The 24,591-nt window shown below is 41.9% G+C and overlaps 3 protein-coding genes across 3 annotated transcripts; all 3 read left to right on the plus strand.

Moving 5' to 3' along the window:
- Window positions 1-6,144: 6,144 nt before the first annotated feature.
- On the plus strand, window positions 6,145-14,440 carry LOC308374795 (transcriptional-regulating factor 1; the record flags this gene model as incomplete). Its single annotated transcript, XM_080850734.1, has 15 exons — window positions 6,145-6,843; window positions 7,260-7,859; window positions 7,959-8,008; window positions 8,110-8,260; window positions 8,517-8,717; window positions 9,035-9,398; window positions 9,819-9,873; window positions 10,006-10,145; window positions 10,496-10,599; window positions 10,727-10,802; window positions 11,385-11,473; window positions 11,736-11,849; window positions 12,697-12,828; window positions 13,411-13,595; window positions 14,090-14,440. The coding sequence occupies 15 exons, from the start codon at window positions 6,145-6,147 to the stop codon at window positions 14,361-14,363; spliced, it is 3,234 nt and encodes a 1,077-aa protein (XP_080706860.1). The 3' UTR covers window positions 14,364-14,440.
- Window positions 14,441-15,807: 1,367 nt separating this feature from the next.
- On the plus strand, window positions 15,808-20,163 carry dnajc5gb (DnaJ (Hsp40) homolog, subfamily C, member 5 gamma b). Its single transcript, XM_080850585.1, has 7 exons — window positions 15,808-15,941; window positions 16,381-16,460; window positions 16,548-16,669; window positions 16,814-17,027; window positions 17,622-17,793; window positions 18,653-18,709; window positions 19,019-20,163. The coding sequence occupies exons 3-7, from the start codon at window positions 16,557-16,559 to the stop codon at window positions 19,186-19,188; spliced, it is 726 nt and encodes a 241-aa protein (XP_080706711.1). The 5' UTR covers window positions 15,808-15,941; window positions 16,381-16,460; window positions 16,548-16,556; the 3' UTR covers window positions 19,189-20,163.
- A 986-nt stretch (window positions 20,164-21,149) lies between these two features.
- On the plus strand, window positions 21,150-24,354 carry LOC308374458 (proton-coupled zinc antiporter SLC30A2-like; the record flags this gene model as incomplete). The annotated part of the gene is made up of 8 exons (XM_080850239.1): window positions 21,150-21,205; window positions 21,580-21,791; window positions 22,253-22,399; window positions 22,650-22,803; window positions 23,033-23,228; window positions 23,528-23,633; window positions 23,864-23,998; window positions 24,209-24,354. 8 exons carry the CDS (start codon window positions 21,150-21,152, stop codon window positions 24,352-24,354), a joined length of 1,152 nt encoding a protein of 383 aa, XP_080706365.1.
- Between the last annotated feature and the right edge of the window lie 237 nt (window positions 24,355-24,591).

The following is a 24,591-nucleotide window of genomic DNA, read 5'->3' on the forward strand; positions in this document are numbered from 1 at the left end:
ATCAAGTCTACATTATTATGCGGATGCATAACTTACAAGCCACAGTTGTCTATTCTTAAGTGTCGCATTAACCAGCAGGGGGACAGTCAGAGCATCAGTAAAGCTGTGGAGAGACTCAGTCAAACTCAAGTGTGGTCAGCAATAACGCGGGTCATTGCCTCTCAGAAGTTGAAATGACCAGCACACTCAAGCTCCCAAAGCCTTGCGCTTACGCTCAGTAGACACGTCAGGGGTAAGTGGACATTTCGAATTCTGTATGGTTACAATTCGAGTAAATGTTTTGAATAAGAAGGTTACATAATGATCAGGACATGATGAACTATCAGAGTGTATAGCCTACTTTGAAATATAGCAGCCAGACCCAACTGTCTCCACTCATTTCCTTCTTATTGGCTGATTGACTGCCTGAAAAGCAAAGAGCCCACTTTCTCTAAAGATATTGGAAATATGCAAATCTGTAAAGTGTATGAATGAAGACATGAACGAACCACATGTATGAAACTGCACCGTTTATGCACTCATGGTTCATCCCATGGAGTGTATCCTAAGTCCTCTCTGTAAAAAAAAAAAATATATTCCTAAATATATATGGTGTACATTGTTGAATTGATATGTATGGTCCAGTTCTCTCTGAAGAATGGTCTTTTGTAGATGTCCTTCACTTTCATTCCTACATGGCTCTTTAATGGAAATGTATTCATAAATACCACTTTCTTCTTGCTTTGTAAGTTAGATTTAAGATGGGCCTATGTTTACTGTCAAACCTTTTCAAGTTTTACTAAAAGGTGTCTTACTGAAAGATAATAGGCTTTCTAAAAAGGAAAGAAAAAAGAATAACATGTTCCCATTAATTACGCTTTCAAATGCTAGTAGCCCTGGTGCGTTGGGTCCAGCCGCGGGAGTTTGGCGTGTTACTGTCATGAGGCAAAGCTGCGGAGTAGCCTTTCTGCTTCCAAGGCTGAAGCAAACAGCTTGTTCACAGTGGATAAGATCTGTGGCTTAAATGGTGTGATGTGAAATGGTGACAGCCAGTGTTGGCTAATTCCCTCTGTGAAAGCAGTGGTGTTGATCCTGTAAACGGCTTGAGGCAGGGATGTAATGGTGGCGTGCATGGAGACTCACATAAGAGGGAATACCACAGAGTGGCACTAGAGGTGTCAGTAGGATGTAAAGTGGAAAGGGACAGTCTGCAATTCTGGCAAAAGGATGTTGATGTATGTTGTTCGAGCCACTTTGATAGTTTCCCATGTACAGAGGTTAGACTGTACAAACACCAGATTTGGTCCGAGCGCACACACAGGGTAGACAGCTAGAGGACTGTGAGGAGCAGTTCACTCAATTTGATGAAAGTATATTGGATTGGAATTGCAGACTCCGGTTTTAATACTTGTATCCACAAAGGGGATACATTCTCAATTCAAACCGGTGGATAAATGTTAAAAGTACAGTTTTTGCTGACTAACAGTGAGAATGCATGAGAACTGTGGATGAATAAACAGCGTTTCCCAATACTGTGCCCTTTACACACTCTCTTTCTCTGTTTCAGCCCTTTGTATGTATGTATTTAATTACATTTTATTATATTTAAGTGGGAGTGGGGTAGGTAAGGGATAATCCCACGGGTGGTGTTCGGCCGTAGCCACCGAGGCCGCAGGCCGAGTGGCGTAGGAAACAACACCTGTGGGATTATCCCTTACCTATTCCACTCCCATGAGTGCTATATTGCTTTTATAAAACAATTCTACCGTCAACAAATTAACATTTCAACACAAAGTTATTGATTAAAAATGGTTTATATCGCCATTGTTTCTCCGCAACAAAAAAATAGTTCCATTGTCAACGTCTTGGAATTTTAAGAATTTTGAATTAACGGTTATCATCAACGCAAATGTTTCATCGTGGAGTGATTTATTATTAGCTGTGAAAAGTCCTGTAACTGTTGGTATGTTGACGAATAACCTATAGCATGGAACGTCTCTCGTCCAATCAGAAACAGCTAAATTACGCGATAGAACCCAATTGTTTTATAATATATTTTTACATGTCCAGGCCCTAAAATATGTATACAACACCTCAAGCAAATCAACATGCACAGAAGACAGAACTCGGGCTGTTATGTGTTTAATGAAGCTATGACTGAACTTTATTACCTTGCTTCCAAAATGTTACTATAACTTACTAATGTTATAGAAATTGCAACTTGGCAACAACTTTAGAAATGTTCCAACTTATGTTGCTTTATGCTAACTTTTAATGTGAGTTACACTTACATTTTACACACTCATACATGTGTGTTGTATATATTGCAAGAAAAGGTACGTCAGCTATGTCAGGAAAGTATGTCAGCTATGTTGTTATGGGACATTTTGCAGCCGAAGCAAAAGCACTTCTGAGATGGAATACATTTAATGACCAAGGCACACACTCCTGTGTTTCAGTTAATGACCGAGGCACACACTCCTTTGTTTCGGCAGGTTCTTGGTTCCTAATTTGTTAGCATAGTTTATACTTTATAAATGCAGAACCTGTTATGGGGTTGGTCATGCAGTGTGATTTCTTAATTAAAGGCATACATTTGAAATCATCACCAATATCAATCGAGTACCGAGTATAAGAAAAGAAAAATTAATCATTCCGTTATCAGTCAGCCATGGTCATGAATTTGTTGTCTTCTATCTTGGTTTTGCATGAATTTCGGCAAAATAAGAATTTTGACGCACATATGGTAATGAGCGGATTTCAAAAGACTTAACACTGTAAGAAATAATCACATCATTTTAACCTCCTTTCTCCCTCGTTGGAACAAAACGTACACAAGGCAGGTGCCATCACCCAATCAGATAAGAGACAACAGGATGTTTTCATGTGATTATCACTTGTTCAACAATTTAGGTTCTCCCCTCAACACTTGTTGAATATGTATTGCAAACATATGCTGACATTCATTTCAAGTTTTAATTTCCTGTCAAAGTCATAAAGATCATTATCTTATATCTCAAGACCCATGGCTTTGGTATAGCTTCACAAAATGGTGTACAACCTTAAGTCAGCTTTAACAAAAACCAAAATAGAAAAAAAAACTTATATTCTGAAACTCTGAAACTCTGGGAAAGTTTTAGTTCCCACTGTGGCAAGCAATGTGAGAAACACCAAGCAATTGTTTAGTGGGCCTTGTAAGGTCACCGAGTCTCTTTTCTTCTCTCATGGCTGGGGTGGGGAAACCTGACCACAGATGGAAGGGGCAGAGATGGCTCGGAACACAGAAATAAAATAAAAAATAAACTCTGTGGTATCCATAGGCATGAAAAAAAACAACACATTTTATACATGTTCAGTGTTTAAAAAATGATTGTATATGTGCTCAGTGTTGAGAAAATGATTTGGTGCGCAGTTCAACACAGACTCAGGAAGTATATTGGTTGTGGTGCCTACCCTATTACATGATCGTGTTGAGAGACAATGAACAGTGACAGGGAAGTTTGTATGTATCTTTAAATGTGTCTTTCTGTTTGCATCCTTCATTCGAATAACATTGGAGCAAAACAATTTGAAGCGAGTGAGTGAGCCCAACAATTGTTGACATTTGAAGTCAAAGTCAGTTCTTCTTTTGCAAGCGAGTCTAACTGATACTTAGAACACAGATAGCCCATACATACCAGGATATATATGTGTGACTATGTGTGAAATAAGTATTTGTGAAACCAGTAGAAAAAAATGACTGTAAAGGATGAACATAAGAGGGGTTGGTACTCCATAGCTTTTTCGAAATTCAACATTAGCTTAGAGGGTGCGCATTATTTGCCTGTGCCCTATTTCATTATTGATTTTAATTATTGGAATGAAAACTGTTCTTACAGAGCCACCCTGTGTTTGTTTCTGTGTGTGTGTGTGTGTGTGTGTGTGTGTGTGTGTGTGTGTGTGTGTGTGTGTGTGTGTGTGTGTGTGTGTGTGTGTGTGTGTGTGTGTGTCTGTGTGTGTGTGTGTGTGTGTGTGTGTGTGTGTTTGTGTGTCTTCAACAGTCAACAGAGAGTTTTGGCTTCCTCTGTTCCTGTCCATGTTTGATCTGATAGGTCTGTGACTAAGGCAAGGCGATAACAATCAGGCCTGTGAATATGCATGAATACGCATGTGAAGTGTCACTCTGAGGGGGCAAATGCCAGAGATGATTAGCCTCTGAGACCGTGGTTAGGAAATCGTGAAAAAACACACATATCACTCTAACCCTTAACTCCTGTTGGCGGAGATAGTTGTTAGTTCTTTTTTCTATTCCTGTCTGTACTTTAAGCTACCAATTGTGCAATTTCTTGAACTGTTAGATGGTGCTGTATAGAACAGCTTGTCTCAAAGTGGTTAGAAAGTAAGATGGATGTTTGGCTGAAAATGGCTATACATATAGTATAGGTAATGGCTTACTGGCTGCTAAATATATTCTTGTTTTTAGGCAAGTCTTTACCAGACATTCTACATTTCAGTTTTACATCACGTTGGTAGTATGTTGAGTTGAAGAGATATGATAAACAAACATGTAAATGTATAAATGTAAACTACAGCCAGGTGAGGTTTCTTGTAACTAATGGTAATAGATCGAGAACTGGCCTGTGGTTTGGCTCAGGAAGTCTCAGAGTATCGAGAGAGAGAGAGAGAAAGAAAGAGAGCGAGAGAGAGAGAGAGAGAGAGAGAGAGAGAGAGAGAGATGACTACATTTCCTGAACTTCCCTGAACCCCTACCAGTCTCCCCACAAATAGAAAACACAAAAAAGAAGAAGTCACCCACATTCCTTACTCAGCAAGTTCCACTGACTTCCCTGTAGTCACTGACATTTCCAAATTCAAAGATAATTTCTGGCTTGCGGTTTTAAGTGTGGGTATGTGTGTGTTTCTCCTGCATTCCGCTTGTTTCAGCTTAGATATAACAGCTATTCCTAGAAAGTGTGAATCCTGTACTTACTTGTCTTCTTAACAACTTTCAACATGTTTTCAAGCTGTGATGTTAATATTGCTATTGCTATTTCTTACGTCCTAAGACCGTGTCCACAGGGTAATATTCTAGTTTCAGATGGTTAGTTGTGGCCATTGCTGGAGACCATATCCAGCTTTTTGAGCACATGTTCTGGGTTTTAAAAGGATGACCTTGCACCTTAGCATCAGCATTTTGAGAAGGTATGATGTGAGGGTGACATAAGAAAAGCACAAATATGAGATTTACACTGTATGCTAATATGTGTTGTTGATCACGCTTTGATCATTATGCCATTATGCCAAAATAAATGTTTTTCTTAAATAAGTAACTTACACTACCTCTTACACAGAGATGACAAACAGTAAAACTTTAAAATCAACATTTATGGCAAGGTCTAAGTATTGTTGATAGTTTCTCATTGAAGGGTTGAAATAATTGGTCACTATAGGTTTTGTCTGCATCACAATCCAACTGCCAAATGTCAGTTGTCATGAGACAGGAAGTCATCGGGTGGCAAAGGTTGTTGAGTTTGGTAAGAGGAAACCTCTGAGTGGTCTACAGTATGTTGTCATTCTGTGCTGTGGTGGGCATTCCTTAGACACTTACAAAGAGAGACAGAGGAGATGTGATCATTGAACACAGTATCAAACTGTGTTAACATTACAGTCCTGTTATATACTGTAAAATGCCTGACTGCCAATTCCATTTTCTGGTCATGTTCTCACAGTATCAAAATTCATATTCACTCTTTTGCAGAGTTACTGTGGGGTCAGCTGCTGAGCCGAGGACTATGATTCTGAGGAGGAGATGCAGAGTAAAATGTGGACGTTCATTTATACTAGAGTTGATTTTTTTATTATCTTGAATCCGGAAAGATTGGTCATTGTGTTAAAAAAATATCTAGGCAGAGCCTGGTTTTGTAACTTTTTGTGAGCTTTCTTTACCTTTCATTTTGATGCTTTTACTCACAGAAAACAAACTATTCATCATCATTTTGTAATGACTGATCTTTGATTATTTAATTGATCTTTATCCCTGATTGATCTTTATATACCCTGTACCCGAGTGTGGTAAGGTCCCAAGGATAATTTACTATGATCATTATAACTCCTGGGACTTTGTAGAACATCACATTACATATAGCCATTCAGAGGAGATTAAGCAGCATTAAGCAAAGCTTGACAATGACAGATCAACAGCTTTTTGAGATCTGTCATATGACCAATGGTGCAGATGAAGGCTATATGCCCAGTCATAATGCCACATTCCCAAGCCTTAGCTTTGGGCCCTCAGCCCTCAGCGCCCTGCATAACTCTCCAGCATCTCCACACTTTGCTCAGGATGCCCTCAAATCCCCCATCACCCCTTGCAATGACCTTTCACCCCTAGTTGAAATGCCCAAACCTGGAGGGGCTTGGTTCAATAATCACCTGAGTAGAACCACCTCCAACCCATGGATGTCATCTCCTCAGAATGACAGAAAAGACACCAGTAACCAAGTCATCCAACATCAAAGGATGTATCCATATGCTCCGGTTTCACTTATGAACTCAGAGATGTCTTCCAAACCATATGGGGGCGCCCTACAGAGACTGGACCCTTTCAACCAAGCATTCCCCAACCAAAACCTGGGTCTTCTGCGCAGCAACAGCCTCAGCACAGATAACGGCAGCCCCAGCGGTGTGGAGGACAGCCCCATGTTGCTGTCCCCCCAGGCTGGGTCGCCCATCGACCACGCACTGTACAGCCAGTCAACTCAACGCTTCAACCAACTGCAGATGAGCCATGGCCAACCTCCACAGGGTCACCAGCCAGAGGACCAGATCACCAGCCCACTTCTTGATCGCCCACTGAGCCAGTACGGCTACCAGCCCCAGCAACAGGTGCCCCATCAGTAGAAGAATTGATATGCCTGTCATTTAGATGTTAATATTGCTATTGCTATTTCTTACGATCTAAGAGCGTGTCCACAGGGTATTATTCTAGTTCCAAATGGTTAGTTGTGGCCATTGCTGGAGACCATATCAAGCTTTTTGAGCACAACTGTGTCTGACATGTTCTGGGTTTTGAAAGGATGGCCTTGCACCTTAGCCACGGCTACCAGCCACAGCAACAGGTGCCCCATCAGAAGAAGTATTGATATGCCTGTCATTCAGCAGTCTGTCTTTACCTAGCCTTAGCGTTAGACTCAAACAGCTGTTGAAAAAAACAACTGGTAACCAATTTTCTTTAGCGTTAAACTGACCAGTGTTTAAATGTGTTTGAAAAACAGTGTGCTGTGTTTAATTTCTCCTTTGAGGCAGGGCATGTGACTGATGCCCAGCAGGTGTACCAGAGCCAGCACCACCCTCAGCATTCCAGCCAGGGACACCCCAGACCTCGCTTCCTGTCCCTCCCACAACACCATCAGTCACACCACCCGCAGCTTCAAGGATCATACTTTCAGCCCAATGAGAGGGAGGTCCAGGACTTTCACCCCCCACCTCCCTCCCCCCAGCCTCTGCCTTTCTACTACGGGCAGAACTGCAAGGGTCTAGACCAGCAGATCTCGTATGCGAGCACCACACATCAACCATCCTCACCCTTCCAAGAGAGCCAATCCTACCTGCACTTACCTCCTCATCACAACAGCTACCAGCCACCACAAGCTCAGGTTCTAGTGGACTCGCATCATTCTCTGAGCTCCAAGCACCATGGGCTTGACAGACAGAACTCTGGGAGTTTGAACTCTCCCTCCATACAGGGACTGTGTCACAACCCTTTTGACAGGGTTACTTGTGCGGACTACAACTCATCTCAGAGGGACTCAAGTCACTGTTGCCTGCCTCTTCACCATCCCTCCATTGGCAGGAAGAAACCACAGCAGTCCCAGCCATCAACTGTCATGCAGTGGCCCCAGGTAGAGTAGGCTAACACAGTCTGGATACTCCATAACATACAATTATATTGTTTGTGCTATATGATGAATGAGCTGTTTGTTTGTTTGTTTGTTTTGCAGATCGTTGGAGGAACAGGATTCCAGCAAGATCCTGTCTCCCCACACTGCATGTATGATCCATCATTTTACACTATTTTAACAGTGTGTGATGAAATGAAATGGAAATAGCACTGTCAAAACAATGTTATGTAACATCATTCTCTGGTGCCAGGCCTTGCGTAGAGACGACCCAGAAGAAAGCGTCTGGTGCCAAACTGAAGTGCTTGGTGTGTCAGCGAGAGTTCAAGAGTTTGCCAGCACTCAACGGCCACATGCGCTCCCACGGGGGCTTCAAAACACAGCCAGCAACAAGAATGACGATGGTGACCAGAATAAGCATTTACTCTTGAACTCATAAACAACAAACGGTTAAATTGTGATGTACCTGCTGTAGTTTAGGTATTCAAGAATGTGTCTAGTAAGCACAGGACCATGGCTTTGACCCCCCTTTGGTGTACACAGCCCAATGGAAATGGTTATGATGATTTTATCTTTAGTTGCAAGCGGCCCCCATTTCCTGTACGTCATGGTCTATTCTATTCTAGTATTTTCTGTCTGTTCTATTTTTGTAACACACAGAAAGAGGAGCCCCAAGAACTCCCTCCTGAGGTGAATTCCTCTGTTCCGATGGTCATGCCGGTGTCTGTGCCCGTCAAGCCTCCGTCTGCACCCGTCAGGTTCTCTTCCACGCCTCAGATCCCTGAGATGGGCAGAGACCCAGGGGACCTGGCTAGGCTTCACCCACGTGTTGTGTGTAGCCAAAGGCCCATGTCTCCATATGTGAGTAATAACACCAGTCTTAAACCAGAAGTGGAAATGTGGGTTGTTTCTGCACCTTGTGCTACATATTTTTATTTTAATGTTGCTAGCCCACCTACATTATTTTCTGCACACTTTGATTTTGCCACACACAGTTGCGTCTTTATGTTATAGTATTTCCACAACCACATGTCAAAGGTCTGTCATGTCAATTCAGTAATTGAATACATGTCATTATACAGTTTATCAGGTGTACTCTATGTGTATACAGAAACTGTGTATACAGTATCACGGAAGTATATATAGCTCAATCCACTACTGGTGCTTTACCATTCCAGACCTCCACCCATCTCCCTCCGCTTCACATCCCTGCCTCTGAGTCTCAGAAGGACTCCTGTGAGGAGGAGGACTCTTTGGACGTGAGGCCCGAGAGGAAGAGGGTCCACCACCGCCTTCTGCCACTCTTCATCCCCTCCCCAAGTCCCTTCCCCGTCGCCAGAGGAGCGGTCCTGTTCCGGAGTCAGCTCCGCTCCCCGGGGTACGAGGGGGACGTTCCCTACACCCCGCCGCCGATGCTGAGCCCCATCCGCCCTGGCTCGGGCCTCTTCAGCAGCGTGGTTGGGGTAGACGGCCAGAGCCCGATGGCCATGTTCGCTACCCGGGTGCAACTCTGCAAGACTGGTGAACATACATCACTGAATGGTAACTTAACTGGAGTCTCGCTTTGGGCTCCATTTTGGGGACCCTGGCATTTACTGTCTGATGATTACCATCCTAGAGTCTAGATACCTGGTGGAGTTATTACATTACAAAATAGGAAACCCGCTTAAATCAAGAGTGTTCAGAGTTGCAAAGTTACTGATTCTGAATTGCTGATCCCAAAGAGTACTGAATAGTGTTGCTAATCCCAAAAAGTACTGAATAGTGTTGTAATACAGACTATGATCCCAAACAGTACTGAATAGTGTTGTAATGCAAACTATTATCCCAATGAGTACTGAATAGTGTTGCTGATCCCAAAGAGTACTTAATCCCAAAGAGTACTGAATAGTGTTGCTGATCCCAAAGAGTACTGAATAGTGTTTTAATACAGACTATGCTTTTCACAATGACATGATGAAGATTGGAACGTTCGTAATGAAACTCCAGGCCAAGGGACACCCATCCGTATCGATCCGTAAGCACCACGTGCCCTTTTGTGATCTTTACTTAAAGACTATTTTCAGTGGGTACACTGAAAAAGTAAGTAGTATTTTATAGTTTTAAACTTTCTGGTGGTGCTTTTCAATTGAATGCCTAATTTTTACAGACGTATCAACATTGGAGATTGTTTTCAAGCAAAAATTCCAAATTTGCTCAGCCGGACAGAAGTGACCAAGGACCCTGTCAAGGCCACTCTGGTGTGGTCCTCTTGGAATAATCTGGATGTCCCCGGTGAGCAGCAGCAAGGTATCCTTTATTTCAAGGATAATAGATTTACATTTGTATGTAAGCATAGATTTCTTCACCTCGAGATTTACGTATGTTAGCAAGGCAAGGCAGGGCAAGTGCTTTACAAATGAGCAGATAAAAGATTTAATGATTTAAAAATAAAAATAAGATACAGAGATGTATCTAATAAAATGTACTGTATTGACACTGCTAAAAAGCTGTTCAACAAAAGATACTCCCATCTTTCGTGGTTGTTGTTGTCAGGCAAATTATGAGGTTACGTATATTATAAAGGCTTGCGTCCATGGGATAATATTGCTGTATACTATTTTGTGACAGTATCTTATCTTTCACTCATTTGGTCTCAGTGGACAACTTGCTAAGGCTCGCCTGCTGCAGTGTCCTGCCTGGGGGAGGAACCAACACAGAGCTGGCCCTGCACTGCCTGTTCAAGTGCAAAGGAGACGTCATGGTCAGACTACTATCTATCACTCACATTACTTCTGTTGGTACTTCTGGAAGTTGTCACCACTTCTGGTTCCTCAAAACGGTCAAACCCTCATGTATGTTTACTTTTTCCCCCCCAAACAATCTCCCAGGCAACCTTGGAGAAGCTACTGATGTTGGATCTGACGAGAGCTGTGTCACAGCCTCTTACTGACTACCATTACTCAGGTAAACGTTGCAGGCCTTCCTTGCCTGGAGGCCATGGCTTGCATCACTATAAAGCATGACGTGTGCATGTGCTGCTGCACAAGGTCCTATATCTGTCACTGTCAAATGTGCCGGCGCTGAAAGTGGTTGGGTGTGTTTGACGACCAGTTGAACCATGTATGTGCACATCATGTATGAGTCTGGCATGTCATGTGTTGTTAAACAGTGTCACCCAATATTTTTGGTTTCAGGATTCATGTCTGCTCAATTAGTCATCATCTGAAAGTGCCAGTAAAGAGTTTTGGTGTAAACAGTTAGCTTACCAGCTAGCAATCAATAGCCTTGCCCTGCAAACATCAAGTTGGCACCAATAAAAGCTAGCTGACCTGTCAACTGCCAGGCTGTGAAGCTGTTTTTACTGTGCCATTAAGCTGGTCTTATATTTTCAAAGGGGATTTGTGGATAGTAGCTACAACCTAAATATACCCCAGAAAACAGAAAGAGGCCTACATAGTGTCACTTTAAACAAAACATTTACTGTATTACAACAAAATAAAACAGCACTCTAAGTTTCTTTTGTTGTGTCTCAACCACCCTGATTAGGTTCAGATAAATGGACGATGCAGGAAAGGAGGCAACTCAACAAGGCTCTGGACAAACACCACAAAGACTTCTTCCTGGTGCAGAAAATGGTATCTGTCCCATCACGCAAACAGAAATCCCCTCATATCAGGAAACTTTATTGTTAATAATGATATTATTTGTTGAGCACAGTGAATATGATGTAGATGTATTCCTTTTTTAATCGTATAAAATGTACAGAAGAAGTATTTAAAGATACATTTAGTGAATTTGTAATTCATTTATTTATATATATATATTTACCTACTTGTGCAAAATGTAGTCAGTTGCTAGGTTTGAGCTGATTAAAAAGAGTGCTGTGCTCTTGGGCAGGTGCAGACAAAGACCATAGCTCAGTGCGTGGAGTTCTACTACACGTGGAAGCGGAGATCTCGTGCCGGAAGGCGCCTTAACGTCGGCCTTACTACCCCTATGGCGGCGAACGAGGTTAGCTGGGCATATACACACACCTTTGAGTTTTAAGACCAGTTCCGATCCATTTCAGACCAGTTTCAGACCCATTCAGACCCGTTTCAATGCCTTTTCAGACTATATAACTGTGGTTGCACGAGCAGCCACATATTGTAAGTTGGTGAAGAGGTCTGTATTGTACATCTGCACTCACAGTCTTTATGTCTTTATTGGCCTGCGCTGAAGTGACCTGCTTCTGAGGTTTCAGATGTGTAGGGTTATGGAAAGAGTGCACTGAAGTGAAACGCAAAGGTTGAAGATGATGAGTAACTTGGCTTTGACTCAAAGCCACAGATCACACCTCCTTCTCGCAGTCACTGCGGCCTTCTTACCAGAGCAGAAGAGCTTCCTGTTGGCTTACAATAAAGACCAGAGTGCTGGCCAAACTTTACAGCCACCAGTTAAACCATGTACATTCTACTTTATTGTGGGAAATGCCATCCAAAATTATGTTCTGGACCGCCCTTGCATTCATACACCATTTGATATATAATTAGCCATTGGAATCTAAGGTGATCTAATGGAGAAGCAGAAAAATAGTATTTGAGACGGGACAAAGCAAGTCATACATGAACAGCATACAGTCATACTCTACACTCTGTAAGAACTGAAAGGAAACGCAGAGATCTGATGAGTATGAGCCACAATATCCCGCTGGTGGTAGGCTTAATATAGTCTACTCATCTCATCTCTTCTGTTTTTTTTTGTCCAGTTTTGAGGTTCTCTCTTTTGTACACAACACTTCTATAGCCTACTAATGAATATACTGTATTGTGTATTGTTGTGTTATTCACTGTTCATTACTCATCTTTTCTATGTTTAGGTAAACTGGGAGGAGTGCAGGCTGGCCCTGCTGAAGCCCAATGGTCTGGAGAAGAAGACCTCCGCCAACTTTGCAGACTGCTCGAACAGTCTGACAGCATCCCTAGGCTATGAGGAGCTCAGTAATATTTCTGTGCGTGTCTGTATAGTTTTGACTTTATACATACAAGAAGGGCAGCTGTAGCGAATGTCTTACAAACCATAAAGACTGGGACTTCCTGGACCACATAGTCACTTCCTGTTAGTTTCTCTTTCTCTTCTTCTCTCTCTCTCTCTCTGTCTCTGTGTCTTGGCAAAAGGTCACCTACGCCTTCAGATTCTAGAATGTTTGAAATGGCTCAGAACACCTGAGAATTAGGCTGTTCTGCACTGAATATAAAGCGCAGTGATGATGCAGACCAACTCATGTCTTAAACTAGCTGCAGTGAGAAGCACCCTTATGTCACGCTCCTTCAAGCTAAGTAGCTGTCGTTTCCACAGAAGTATCTGGAAAAACATGTTCTCATTTATGACAGTCATCATCTTAAAATGCAAGTGGTGCTGTCAAGTTGCAACAGGGAAGTATCTAAGTTGAACCTGAGTATCTGGTTTCTATATTTCTTTTGTCTCTATTCATTGACACACAGGCTGAGGATTAGGTTTTCTAGTAGTTTCCTCAACTCATGAAACCCTGTCACTTAACAGTCATATTAACTCCTGTGATGTTTCTCCTTAGATCCTGGATGGGGAGGGAGAGACTCTGAGTCCAGCGGGGCGGCGCTCCAGACCCCCAGTAGAGAGGAGTCTCCCCCAGTCTGGCCAGTACCCTGCTCCAGCCTCGGTGAAGAGCTCTCCTGCTCACAGCACCACCAGTGGAGACACCGACAGCACCCTTGCCTTCCCCTGCAGAGAGTGTGGGAAGTATGTCCACACAGATGACGTCAACCTCAAAAGCTGCTGCTCATGTGTTATGTGCTATGCTTCACAGGCCGAATGAGTGACGTATCTACACGGTGTCCAAAACAAGTCTTGTAAATGATGACTCTCAACAGCAAATAAAAATGATAAGAGGGCGTTAACCTATACATTTCATGATGTAGATGTGTACCAACCGGTCGACCCTACATCAGCATTGGCTGTGCAAGGCTAAGGGCTGATTTAAACCAGTAGATGGTGTTTTGAGCCATTTTTGGGGGGTAATTATGTCAGTATTAGTTCCAGCATTGATGTGTTTGATTGATGTGTTGTTTAGTTTACAGCTCACCTCTTTCATCTTAACACTAAAGAAGAACAGCGCTGTTTTTTTGTCATAGATACCTATTTTAAAGAAACATGCTGCATGAGTAATACATATCTGTTTCTGTAGCACAGCACAGATGTAGTTTGGTTTAAATATTGCATTTCTTTCACTTTAGGGTTTTTTTCAAGGTCAAAAGTCGCAATGCTCACATGAAGACTCATCGCCAGCAGGAGGCATCATTGTGCTGGCCAGTCCAGATGCAGAGACCCCTAGAGGACAGCTTGGAAATGACACCCGCCAGTCCATACAGAAGCCCCCCTCACCTGCTCCTGTTACCTAGCAATCACATGAGTGGACCTCAGGGTACCCAGATTGAGGATGTGGACTCATACAGGGATGAGGGGCAACACCTGAACATGCGTGTGATACATTCTAATTCATTAGGGTGAATGATATGTAAGGGAGAGAACAACTTTCTTTTTTGTACAGACTCATAGGTTACTGTAGTGTAAATGCTTTATTGTAAGTGATTTGGCAAAGATGGTTCCATCACATTTATTAAGTCTTCTGCGAATGAGCTTAATAATGAAACAGATATTTGCACATTCAGAAATGTAGATGTCAGTGGGTTTACATGCTGGCCTCAGTTGGGTTAAACAACATGTTTTGCTTCATATAGGCTGGAGGCTAATTGGATATGCACATTTACAAATTCTGAGAACATTGAAGGATGCTCAATCAAACTTTTTTTTGGATCCCCTCCTTTCCCCATAAACTGTATTTTTCAGTGGCATTTAAAAATGATTTTAACAGCTTTGCTATTCCCTTAATATTGTGTTGAGTAAAAGCTTATCACAAGCACCCAATGTTACAATGTAAGGTTATTTGTACTTTTGATATCCTTAAAAGGTGGGGTACCTCATATTCCACCTTCTGGCAAATTCAACCAAAACAAATGTCACATTCCTCTAGCTGTCTGTTCAGTGTGTGTGCTCAAAAAACGAAGTAGATCGGACCAAGCCATACACAATTCCAACCTATCAACACGTTGCATCAGTAACACGGAAGGGAAGGTGTGATTAGCTGTTGAGCTCAAATTTAAACAACTTTGTGCCAGAATCAATGACGGCTCCTTTAACACTGCTAAAAGCACTTTTCAACAAAACCTCTAGATGGTGATAGAGTACTTTCTCAAGTGAAGTGAAGGCATGGATATATTCAGGTTGTGGGTCCGTATCTGGTTGTGTAATGCCCTTTCACTTCCTAAATCGTTGTAAAAGTTACTTTTTCCAAGTAAAATGCAGTCGTTTTATTTGTGTATTGTCTAAATAAAGTTTAACTGGCTTATTTTCAAGTTCTGTGGTTATTGTAAGTAGCGTATGAATTCCTAATTATGTCTCTCCAATTTGAGACCAGCAAAATGTCACCTTATTTGAGAGTTGTCACACATGACTAATGGCTAATTCCTCGCACTGCCATATTTCCATTCAAGGAAAATAAATCTGCGCTAAAGGCATGTTCTAATTAGTGTGTCAGGAGATGACTAGATTATTTGGTAGGCAAGCAATTTGATTCGGTAAGCGCGATAAAATCGAGTTTGAGTTAATTCTTTGACAGAAGAACTCTCAAGAAGATTCCTAGAACTAGCCATTTGATTTGACAGAGGTTTACTGTGGTGCTTCACTTTCACATGCAAGTTGCTGAAATGTGTTGATTTGGAAGCGGAAGCCAGTGATGACATTGCACAACACACATACCTCACCTTTCACATCGATTTTTACACTGACAGATCTCGCGCACAGCAACTATCCGTAGTACTGTAGTAGGATACGTATTTAGCGTGACCTTAGTAACTTGGAACTTCCTACATTAAGCTTTCGCTTTCTCTCCGAAGAACATTTGTATGAAGTTATGTGACATTACTGTTGTACTACTCTTGGAAGTCTTACATTTCAAAAGTTAGAGAGTCCGAATCAAACAGAAATCAGCTAGACCTGCCCGTGTCCAAATATTGGGACTTTGACCAGGTATGTAGCCTTACTAGCCTATGCGTTTCTGACGTTTCGCAGCCACTGCCGCTGTAGTATTTAGTGCTGTTTGAACACAAACTGGAATATCCAGTCATAATCACCTGTTCCTGGAACTGTCGCTTACTCTTTTACGGTATAAATCTAATTGATTGTGTATTGAAACTCAGCAGGAGAGTTCAGTAAGACACTCACGACCATTGCGGAAGGGTAGAACAGGCTATGATTCTTTGGCGCATACACGGAAACTCCGATGTCGCTTGTCAAATCTTTTTTGGTCAATGTGTGCTACATCGTATAGGCCATAATTAATACTCTTTGTTCTGTCAGTGCTGTCTACGAGAAATCTATGGTATTTATTTTGGTACAACGCTGACTCTCCCCACTTTGGAGGTACATTTGTTTTTAATATCTGATATGCTTTGTGTTTTTACACCAGGGTCCTTCCATGTTGCTTCCATGTTGCCAGTAGGCACCTAGAGACAGGCCTTTGCTAAACTGTGTTCCCATGCAACGCAGGTAAGTCATATTTTTAGACCATAGTGATTGTTTTTATCCTCTGTTATATTTCATTTTAATAATGCATATTTAATTTGTGTTGTTTAGGTCTTAATCATGGAGGAGCCAAACCGACCCCAACGCAAGTTATCCGCTGCTGGGGAGAGTCTGTATCAGATATTAGGTGTGCAAAAGGGAGCATCAGATGATGACCTTAAAAAAGCATACAGGTAATGAGAAAAATGCATGGATTATTAGAAATGCATTGTATTTTTTTCTGTGTGACAGTTTATGTCATGTCATCATGTTGTACACATATAGAAGTCAGATGAAGATGCCTTGTCCTAAATCCTGAAATATTTTGTCTCTCGCAGAAAACTTGCACTTCGGTATCATCCAGACAAGAACCCAGACAACCCAGAGGCAGCTGAGCGCTTTAAAGAGATCAACAATGCCAACGCAACCCTGAACGATGAGGACAAGAGGAAGATCTACGATGAATATGGCTCCATGGGGCTTTATGTGTCAGATCAGTTTGGAGAAGATAGTGTTAAACTGTACTTCCTCATGTCTAAATGCTGGTTCAAGGTGGGAAGCAAGCCTGTGTGTGTGTGTGTGTGTGTATGTGTGTAAACTGATTTGTTTTGTCAACACACATAATTTGCCCTTAAATCATGGGTCAATAGTGACTGGATGACTTGATTGGTTAAGATACAGCGCCTCTAGCTGAGAGGATGAGCCAGAGAACAGCACCTGATGCTTTGTGTTGGTTTTGATTACGTGGTTTCTGAGGAATAATAGTTGTGTGGTAGAATGCACCATGACCTGCTCTGGTTGTTCAATGGTACATGGCAAAGAATAAACTTGTGCATTTTAATTTAAACAGCACATGCCCTTCAACACTTTTACAATTCCATCTTATGTTGTGGATGGTGCTAGAACTGTTTATTGACAGATAGCATACCGTGATTATACTCAACAAACCAGGAATGTACGTTTAGCGTAGCCTACTTTTCCTGACTCTTGATGCATTTCCTGATGTGTCTCTTGCTGGTGCGTGTAAGTGAGTAAGACTTTTACTGTGTGTACTATGTTGATATTAGCTGATTTGTGTGTGTGTGTGTGTGTGTGTGTGTGTGTGTGTGTGTCTGTCTGTGTGTGTGTGGGTGTGTCGTTGATCAGACTCTAGTGGTGATTGGGATGCTCTTAACGGGCTGCTGCTGCTGCTTCTGCTGCTGCTGCTGCTGTGGGAAGTGTGGGCGTGCTGAAGAGGAGGAGGAGCACTACTTCCACCTAGACCCCGAATTGGAGGCCCAGATCAGAGCTGAGCAGGAGGCCAACCAGCGTGACTCAGGTGAGCAAAGGGAGCGGTCGCAGACGGGGACAGGTGAGCTGTACTCTCAGCTAGCAAGAATGTGGAACTGAAGTAAGAACTGGAACAAGATGACACTCATTCAAACTGTCAACTAAGGGCTTTATAGACTCAAATGATTGAAGTAGACCATTAAGAAAATAAAATGTAAATGTGAAGTTACAAAAAATAAACAGACGATACCAAGTGAGAAGAGGACAAAATACCTCAAATCAGATGAAGAAGATATATGATATTAGTAAACATTATATATACTGTATTTATATTATATAGACACACACACACACACCTATATATATTCGAGACTAAATTTCAGCTTCATCCACAACATTATCTGGAGATCAGTCAGTAAGTTCCTCAGGGTGGTGTAAGTGATGACAAAGACAGATAATGGTTCTGGTCAAACAGGAAATTTGATGCAATTTATTCTACGTAGGCCTATCTCGTGGGAATTGATGTGTTATTGCTTTCTCTTCTCCTGTATTTAGATTCTACTTAGTCATTAGCTGTTTGGCTGCTTGTTCAAACCTGATCTTTTCAGTGTTCACTGTGAGGTGATAGAAACACCCTCAATATTTAGTCCTGCACTCATTAGCAGCATCCCTAGCCTAATTAAAATATCTGTGAAGATCTGTGAACTGACTGTGGTCTGCACCTTGCTTTGTTGTATATGTGATTAACACCAGGACTGGTAACGGTCACAATGTTATTGTAGTTATGGCTTTGATGGTAGCATTGGCAATTTTTGATGGAAGCATTGGCATTTTTGCTATGGTACATTATATTTTGTAGTGCCACAGGAAATTTACCAAAATTGATTAAAGTTATTCAAATCCTACAGGAGATGGTGGGGTGATTGTGGGTCAGCCCATTCCCTTAGGCCCTCCTGGAGACTCAGGTGAGACTTCAAAGCATCCATGGCCAGGCAGTGCTCTAGCTACAGCCCTTGAATCAGGCTTCAATGGTGCAATGGGTAGCACTTCCTCATAAAATTAAAAGCTGTTGATGGAAAGATTTTCAAACAGTGGGTGTGAGTAGGACACAGTGCCCAAGGGTTTTGATACTTAAGCACGCTGGCTTAAGTTCTAAGGTAACCGGGTGGTTAATGCTGGTTATTTTAATGTGAGATATTTTACTTATCCTATCATTTTAGTCAACCAGCAGAATGCCGCAATGTCTAATTGCTACTACTCTGTTTATTGTCTAGATTTCTTTGGCAACTCTGCCCACCAGACCCCTCTCCCCTCTGGCTACTCTACTGATGGTCCCACAGCCATCGTGGCGCAGCCGATCTCAGACCCTTTCCCGCAGTTTAACCCGTCGGCTGGAGAGGCTCTGAACACATCCAGCACAGAGGATCTGGTCAGAAGTGACTGACCACTCCCTGACGCCCACACCCTCTCTCACCTGTACAGATGAAGGAATGACGCAAGCTGAGCTCTACGCTGACCACCACAGGTGGATTACACAGGCAAGACTGTCTGCACATGCCTTCTTGTTGTGGCAGGATGTGGTGGCAAATGTGCTTGATTGAAATTCTACTCTAGATTATGCAAGGTTCGAAAAGTCATTTTCCTATCAGGCACATTTATTTGAAATTCCTCTGCTCCAAGATGGTATTTTTGTATTGCTGAAGTGGAATGCAAATGAATGTGTTTGATTAACTGAACTAATGACTAAATGAGATTATTCTGGAATGACCTGATGATAACATGTTCTGTGATATTGTTTTTGTAAGCAAATATTTAAATTAAAGTAGTTATTGATGCCAAAGCCTCCAAAGAAACGTTTGACACAATGCAGGCTTCGGCGGTTAATGTAGTTATTGAAAACTAGATTTAGGCTAAGACTGTGTCAATACATGAAGGGAAGGGTGCCTTATGGCTGTGTTTATTGTTTACAAATTAAGATTTATTTGATGAGGTTTACATTTAATCAGGGATGATTATTTCTTATTTTTGAATGATCCGTCATTCATTGAAGTGGCTTACTGAGACCAAAGAAAGCTTTGCTTTACTAGTGCAATAGCCACTGCTACCGAAGTCCTTATGTAGTAACCATTCCCTCTCTCTCTCTCTCTCACTCTCACACCCCAATGACACAAACTATAAGGGTACAACAAAGCCAGCAGTACATATCCAGTGCACTTAAATATCTCTGTTAGATTTTCACCTCATCTTTGTAATGTTTTTCTTAACTTGAGAAGAAAACAGTATATGACTTTAAAATAAGTCTCTTGTCTGTTTTTAAATTAGAAGCAGAATGCCACGTCAAGATGTAATAAACATCAGCAATATCTATTTATCTGTTTTATTCTCACTATTCTATAATGTTATTTTTCTCTCTATTTTGGCTGAGTTTTATGTTCACTTCTATTAAATGCCATTTTGAAGGATATTGAGGATGAAGTTGTTTTGTCCTAGTTTTATGCATCACTGTCATATATTCAATCCATGTTAAACTCATTACATATCATTGTCACAGAAATGTATTGAAGCCTAAATGTCAGGCTTGTAAAAAAAAAAAATGTATACATATTCCACTGTTTGATAAAGCTGTGTATGTGTGTGGGGGTTCACCTGTCTCAAATATCCTTAACCAATCTAGCTAGGGGGTCTTCAGCCCTTCTCTCCAGGAAATCCTAATTAGCATTTCACCTGAGTAGCATCCCTGACACGTTAGTTTGTTGCCATTGTTTATGATGAGTGGTTTGGATGCACTAGCGATGCTTTGCTAGTGACACGATTAGCTTTCACTCAGTAGCAGACTAATTGTTCATGGATGTCTAGTGTAAATAAGCATCTCAAGCCTAATACAAACTTTCTGTTATCTTGCTGAGGATAATGGTGTTGATACTTCTCATTTCCAAGCAAGCAAGACCACACCATCTGAGCACATAGAGCACAAGAGTGTGGATTTCAGTGGTTGAAAACAGGTACTGCAAGTGCTAGATGGCATATGTGAGAGATCTCATAGACTGGGCATGAATACATACAAATGTATGACAACAAATAAAAACCTACAGTAACGTTTTCTGTTATTTCTTGCAAAGAAATAGAATCAATGTGATAAATTAGTAGTTGTGTACCAATAGTAGTGTGTCCATAGACAGATGGCTTTTGGATTTTACAAATATGGCCAACGTGAATTTAACTACCAATGGATTATACATTGGCTTCATTTTCAAACAAGCCAATGTGTACTCTCATCTTAGATCACTAGAGCACACCTAACCTGCCTCATTAAATTAATGAATCTAAAGCTTATCAAATGAGCAATTTTCTCAGATGTACAAGGTGTAGTGGGAACCTGCGGCAGCCACCACCCCCCACCCCCCCATGCAGATAAGACTGGCCACCCATGTGAACAGTGAGGCTGGGTGGGACCTGGAGAGGTGAAAGGGCTCACGTGTTCCATTGCAAATCATCTGCTGCAGCAGGCAGGAGTTTGGGACACGTCTCCTGCACACTTGACAGGTAACATTGTGGCTGCACTGAAAACAGACCGAATTTTGAGTTATGAGTTTGACAAAGCCACTTCTTGACGGGGGGCAGAATTCTAAAACATTTCCATTGGCGATTCTAGGGTAAGGATAAAAACATTTAGCTTACTTTGTTTTTATGACACAGTGGTGTTCCTTTTGCACTATGCTTTGCATAGATACATTCATTATATGTTGCATGTCTGAATTACCAAAAACTAAAAAAAACATTAGTTAGAAAAGCCCTTAACCGTTTAATAATTCAGTTTTTGTACTCCTTCTTACAGATCATTCCGTGACTCCCAAGAAGAATACCTCCATACAGGAGGAGTGGACAAAGAGGACAAGGCCAGTCCACCTCCTTCACAGACACTAACCCCATCTCATTGCCATTGTTACAGAACATCATGGGGCGAGGACAGAGAAAAACAGCTGGCCAAGAAGAAACTTATCATCACCTCCGTTGTCTGCTTGGTGTTTATGGTTGGGGAAGTGATCGGTAAGGATGGATGTTGAAAATGGCTATTTATGACATAGGTGAGTGGCTCTGATGCTTGGCAAGGAACTTGTAGTGGTTCCAGTAACAGCCTAGATACATCCTGGCGCCTATTAACATGGATGGCATGAACTGATTAACGAGCTGTGAACTTTTTTACTGCACCTGGGTGTATGTAACCATGGAAATAGGCTTGTTATCTCTTTCATTTGCATGTTTGTGTGTGTGTGTGTTTCTATGTCTGTATTTCATTGTGAATGTTTCCAAGCTCTGATATATTGCTTGCTTACACTGTATTGATATAGGTCTTCATACTAATAATTGCAAGGTTTATATGGGTTTCAAACAGTCCTTGAGCTCTCTCACCACTGAAAGTGTTCAGAGATGCTGTAAGGGTGGGTCAATGTTTGGCCTCTAACACAGCCACTGTATTTTGTATGTTTTTAAAAGAGTGTGTCCTTCAGGTGGCTATGCAGCACACAGTCTGGCCATCATGACTGATGCAGCCCACCTCCTCACAGACTTCAGCAGCATACTAGTCAGCATCTTCTCCTTGTGCATCTCCTCCAGACCACCCTGCAAAGCCATGACATTCGGGTGGCATCGCTCAGGTGTGTCTGCCCAAAACCTCCAAACTAGCACTTTATGAAAATATGGAGAAATTAGGAGTTTATGGTTGATTACAAAATGATTTAGGTACAGTTTGTTTAGAGTGGGTTCATTCAGATTTCAGGACTTTCATATTTTATCAATCTGGCATCAAAGCATTTCAAATATTTTCTTTTTCTGGTAAACCCACGCATTTGGGACCTTTGTCCAGTTTTTCTGTGAAACATTCAGTGATGCTCATGTTTTCTGCAGAGATCCTCGGCGCTCTGGTCTCTGCTCTCTCCATCTGGGCAGTAACTGCAGTGCTGGTGTTCATCGCCATCCAGAGGATCTTAAACGATGACTATGAGATCCACAGTGGCATCATGCTCATCACCTCTGGCTGTGCGGTAGGGGTCAACATAATGTAGGTCACCATGCAGTGTGTTTAATTTAGTAGATGGTATTTAAATGATAAATAATTACAGTGAAGGCGAGCTAACGAATCCCAATTCCAACTGTTAACAACAATATTGTGCTGTAAATTGTGTCATTAAACTATGTACTGTACTAAACATGATCAGATAATATTCTAAATCTCATCTGGGGATTGCATTTTAAGATCTGCCATTTTGTCTGTTTCTCCAATCCAAAAGCATGGCCCTGATCCTCCATCAGTCTGGTTCATCCCACGGCCACAGTCACAGCCTGTCACATGGCCACAATCACGGCTGCTCTCAGGCAGCGCGTAACCATGGCAACGCAAGTGTGCGGGCGGCATTCATCCATGTGGTAGGGGACCTGCTGCAGAGTCTGGGGGTCTTCCTGGCTGCCATCATCATCAACTGCTGGGTCAGTGCAGTGTCCACTAGGCTTTCAGAGATTATGGACAGGATGACCTGAGAATGCCATCACAAGACCGCCAAGAAGGCTGTCAGTATTGTTAACAAACATGTCAACTGTAGTCAGAGTAGTTGGTCCTCTTAGTTTGGTGGTAATCTTTCATGGTTTTCTCAATGTTAAACAAAGATTAATGACATGTTGTTACAATATGCCAATATAAGGTACTAAGAAATACACAAAGTAATAGAAGATTGACTTGGATTTTTCCTTGTGTTAGCATAAAGGTTTTCTTGTTATTCTTTACACAGCCTGAATACAAAGTAGCTGATCCCATCTGCACTTTCTTATTTTCTGTGTTTGTGCTCGCAACAACTGTTACCATCCTGAGGGACATCTTCAGAGTACTCATGGAAGGTACAAGATGTAAACTGTGTGTGTGTTTAAGATCGAGTGTCTGTGTGGATATGATATTTTACCTAAAGAGGACATAACTCCTGTGAGTCTTAAAAATCAAAGAATTTAACTTAATGATATTTGAGGACATAACTCTTTATAACTTAACCTCTTCATAACATTTTATACTACTCTATGGAGGCCTTTTTGTAGAGTTGAATCTTAACCATTGCATTGCATGTTGTTGCTAGGAGCCCCACGTAGCCTTGACTTTGACTCGGTGAAGGAGGACCTTCTTACAGTGAGCGGTGTCCGAGCTGTGCATGACCTCCACGTTTGGGCTCTGACATTAAACCACACACTTCTGTCTGCTCATCTGGCTGTTGGTAAGTATTCTATTTATTGGACATAAAGACTACAAGTCTTTCACTGACAAAACCACAAATGACACTAGCAAAATATTGCAATTGTATGTTATCGTCGTATTTTTAATATTCATTTTGAACTGAGACCCACATGAAAAACTGGAGGTGGATGGGGACCTAATTTTACCAACTGAAAAGCTACCTGAATTCACCAGCGGGTCTCTTTTTCAGGGGACACAGCCAATCCTCAGCAGGTCCTAGTGGATGCTACGGAGCTGCTTCAATCAAGACACGGCTTCCGCAGCATCACCATCCAAATTGAGACCTACTCCAGCGATATGGCCTTCTGTTCTCAGTGTCTGGAGCCCATGGACTGAGAGCCCCTAAACCCAACCCCACAAACCTGAGAGTTGAGGGAGCATCAATCTCTGTGGTGGAAGAACTTCAAGCCGGCTAATACTTCCTGAAGCATGTTCTGACTGCTGTTGACAGCACACATACGTATGTGGTTCCTTGTTTATGCGTATATTTGAAAAGGGACAGTGTACATTGATAAACATTTCCCAGAAAATGTAAATGCACCGGAATTAGCTTGGTGAGCTAGTTTTCATCCG

Source organism: Sprattus sprattus (genome assembly GCF_963457725.1).
Source record: "Sprattus sprattus genome assembly, chromosome: 13".
NCBI classification, from domain to species: domain Eukaryota; kingdom Metazoa; phylum Chordata; class Actinopteri; order Clupeiformes; family Clupeidae; genus Sprattus; species Sprattus sprattus.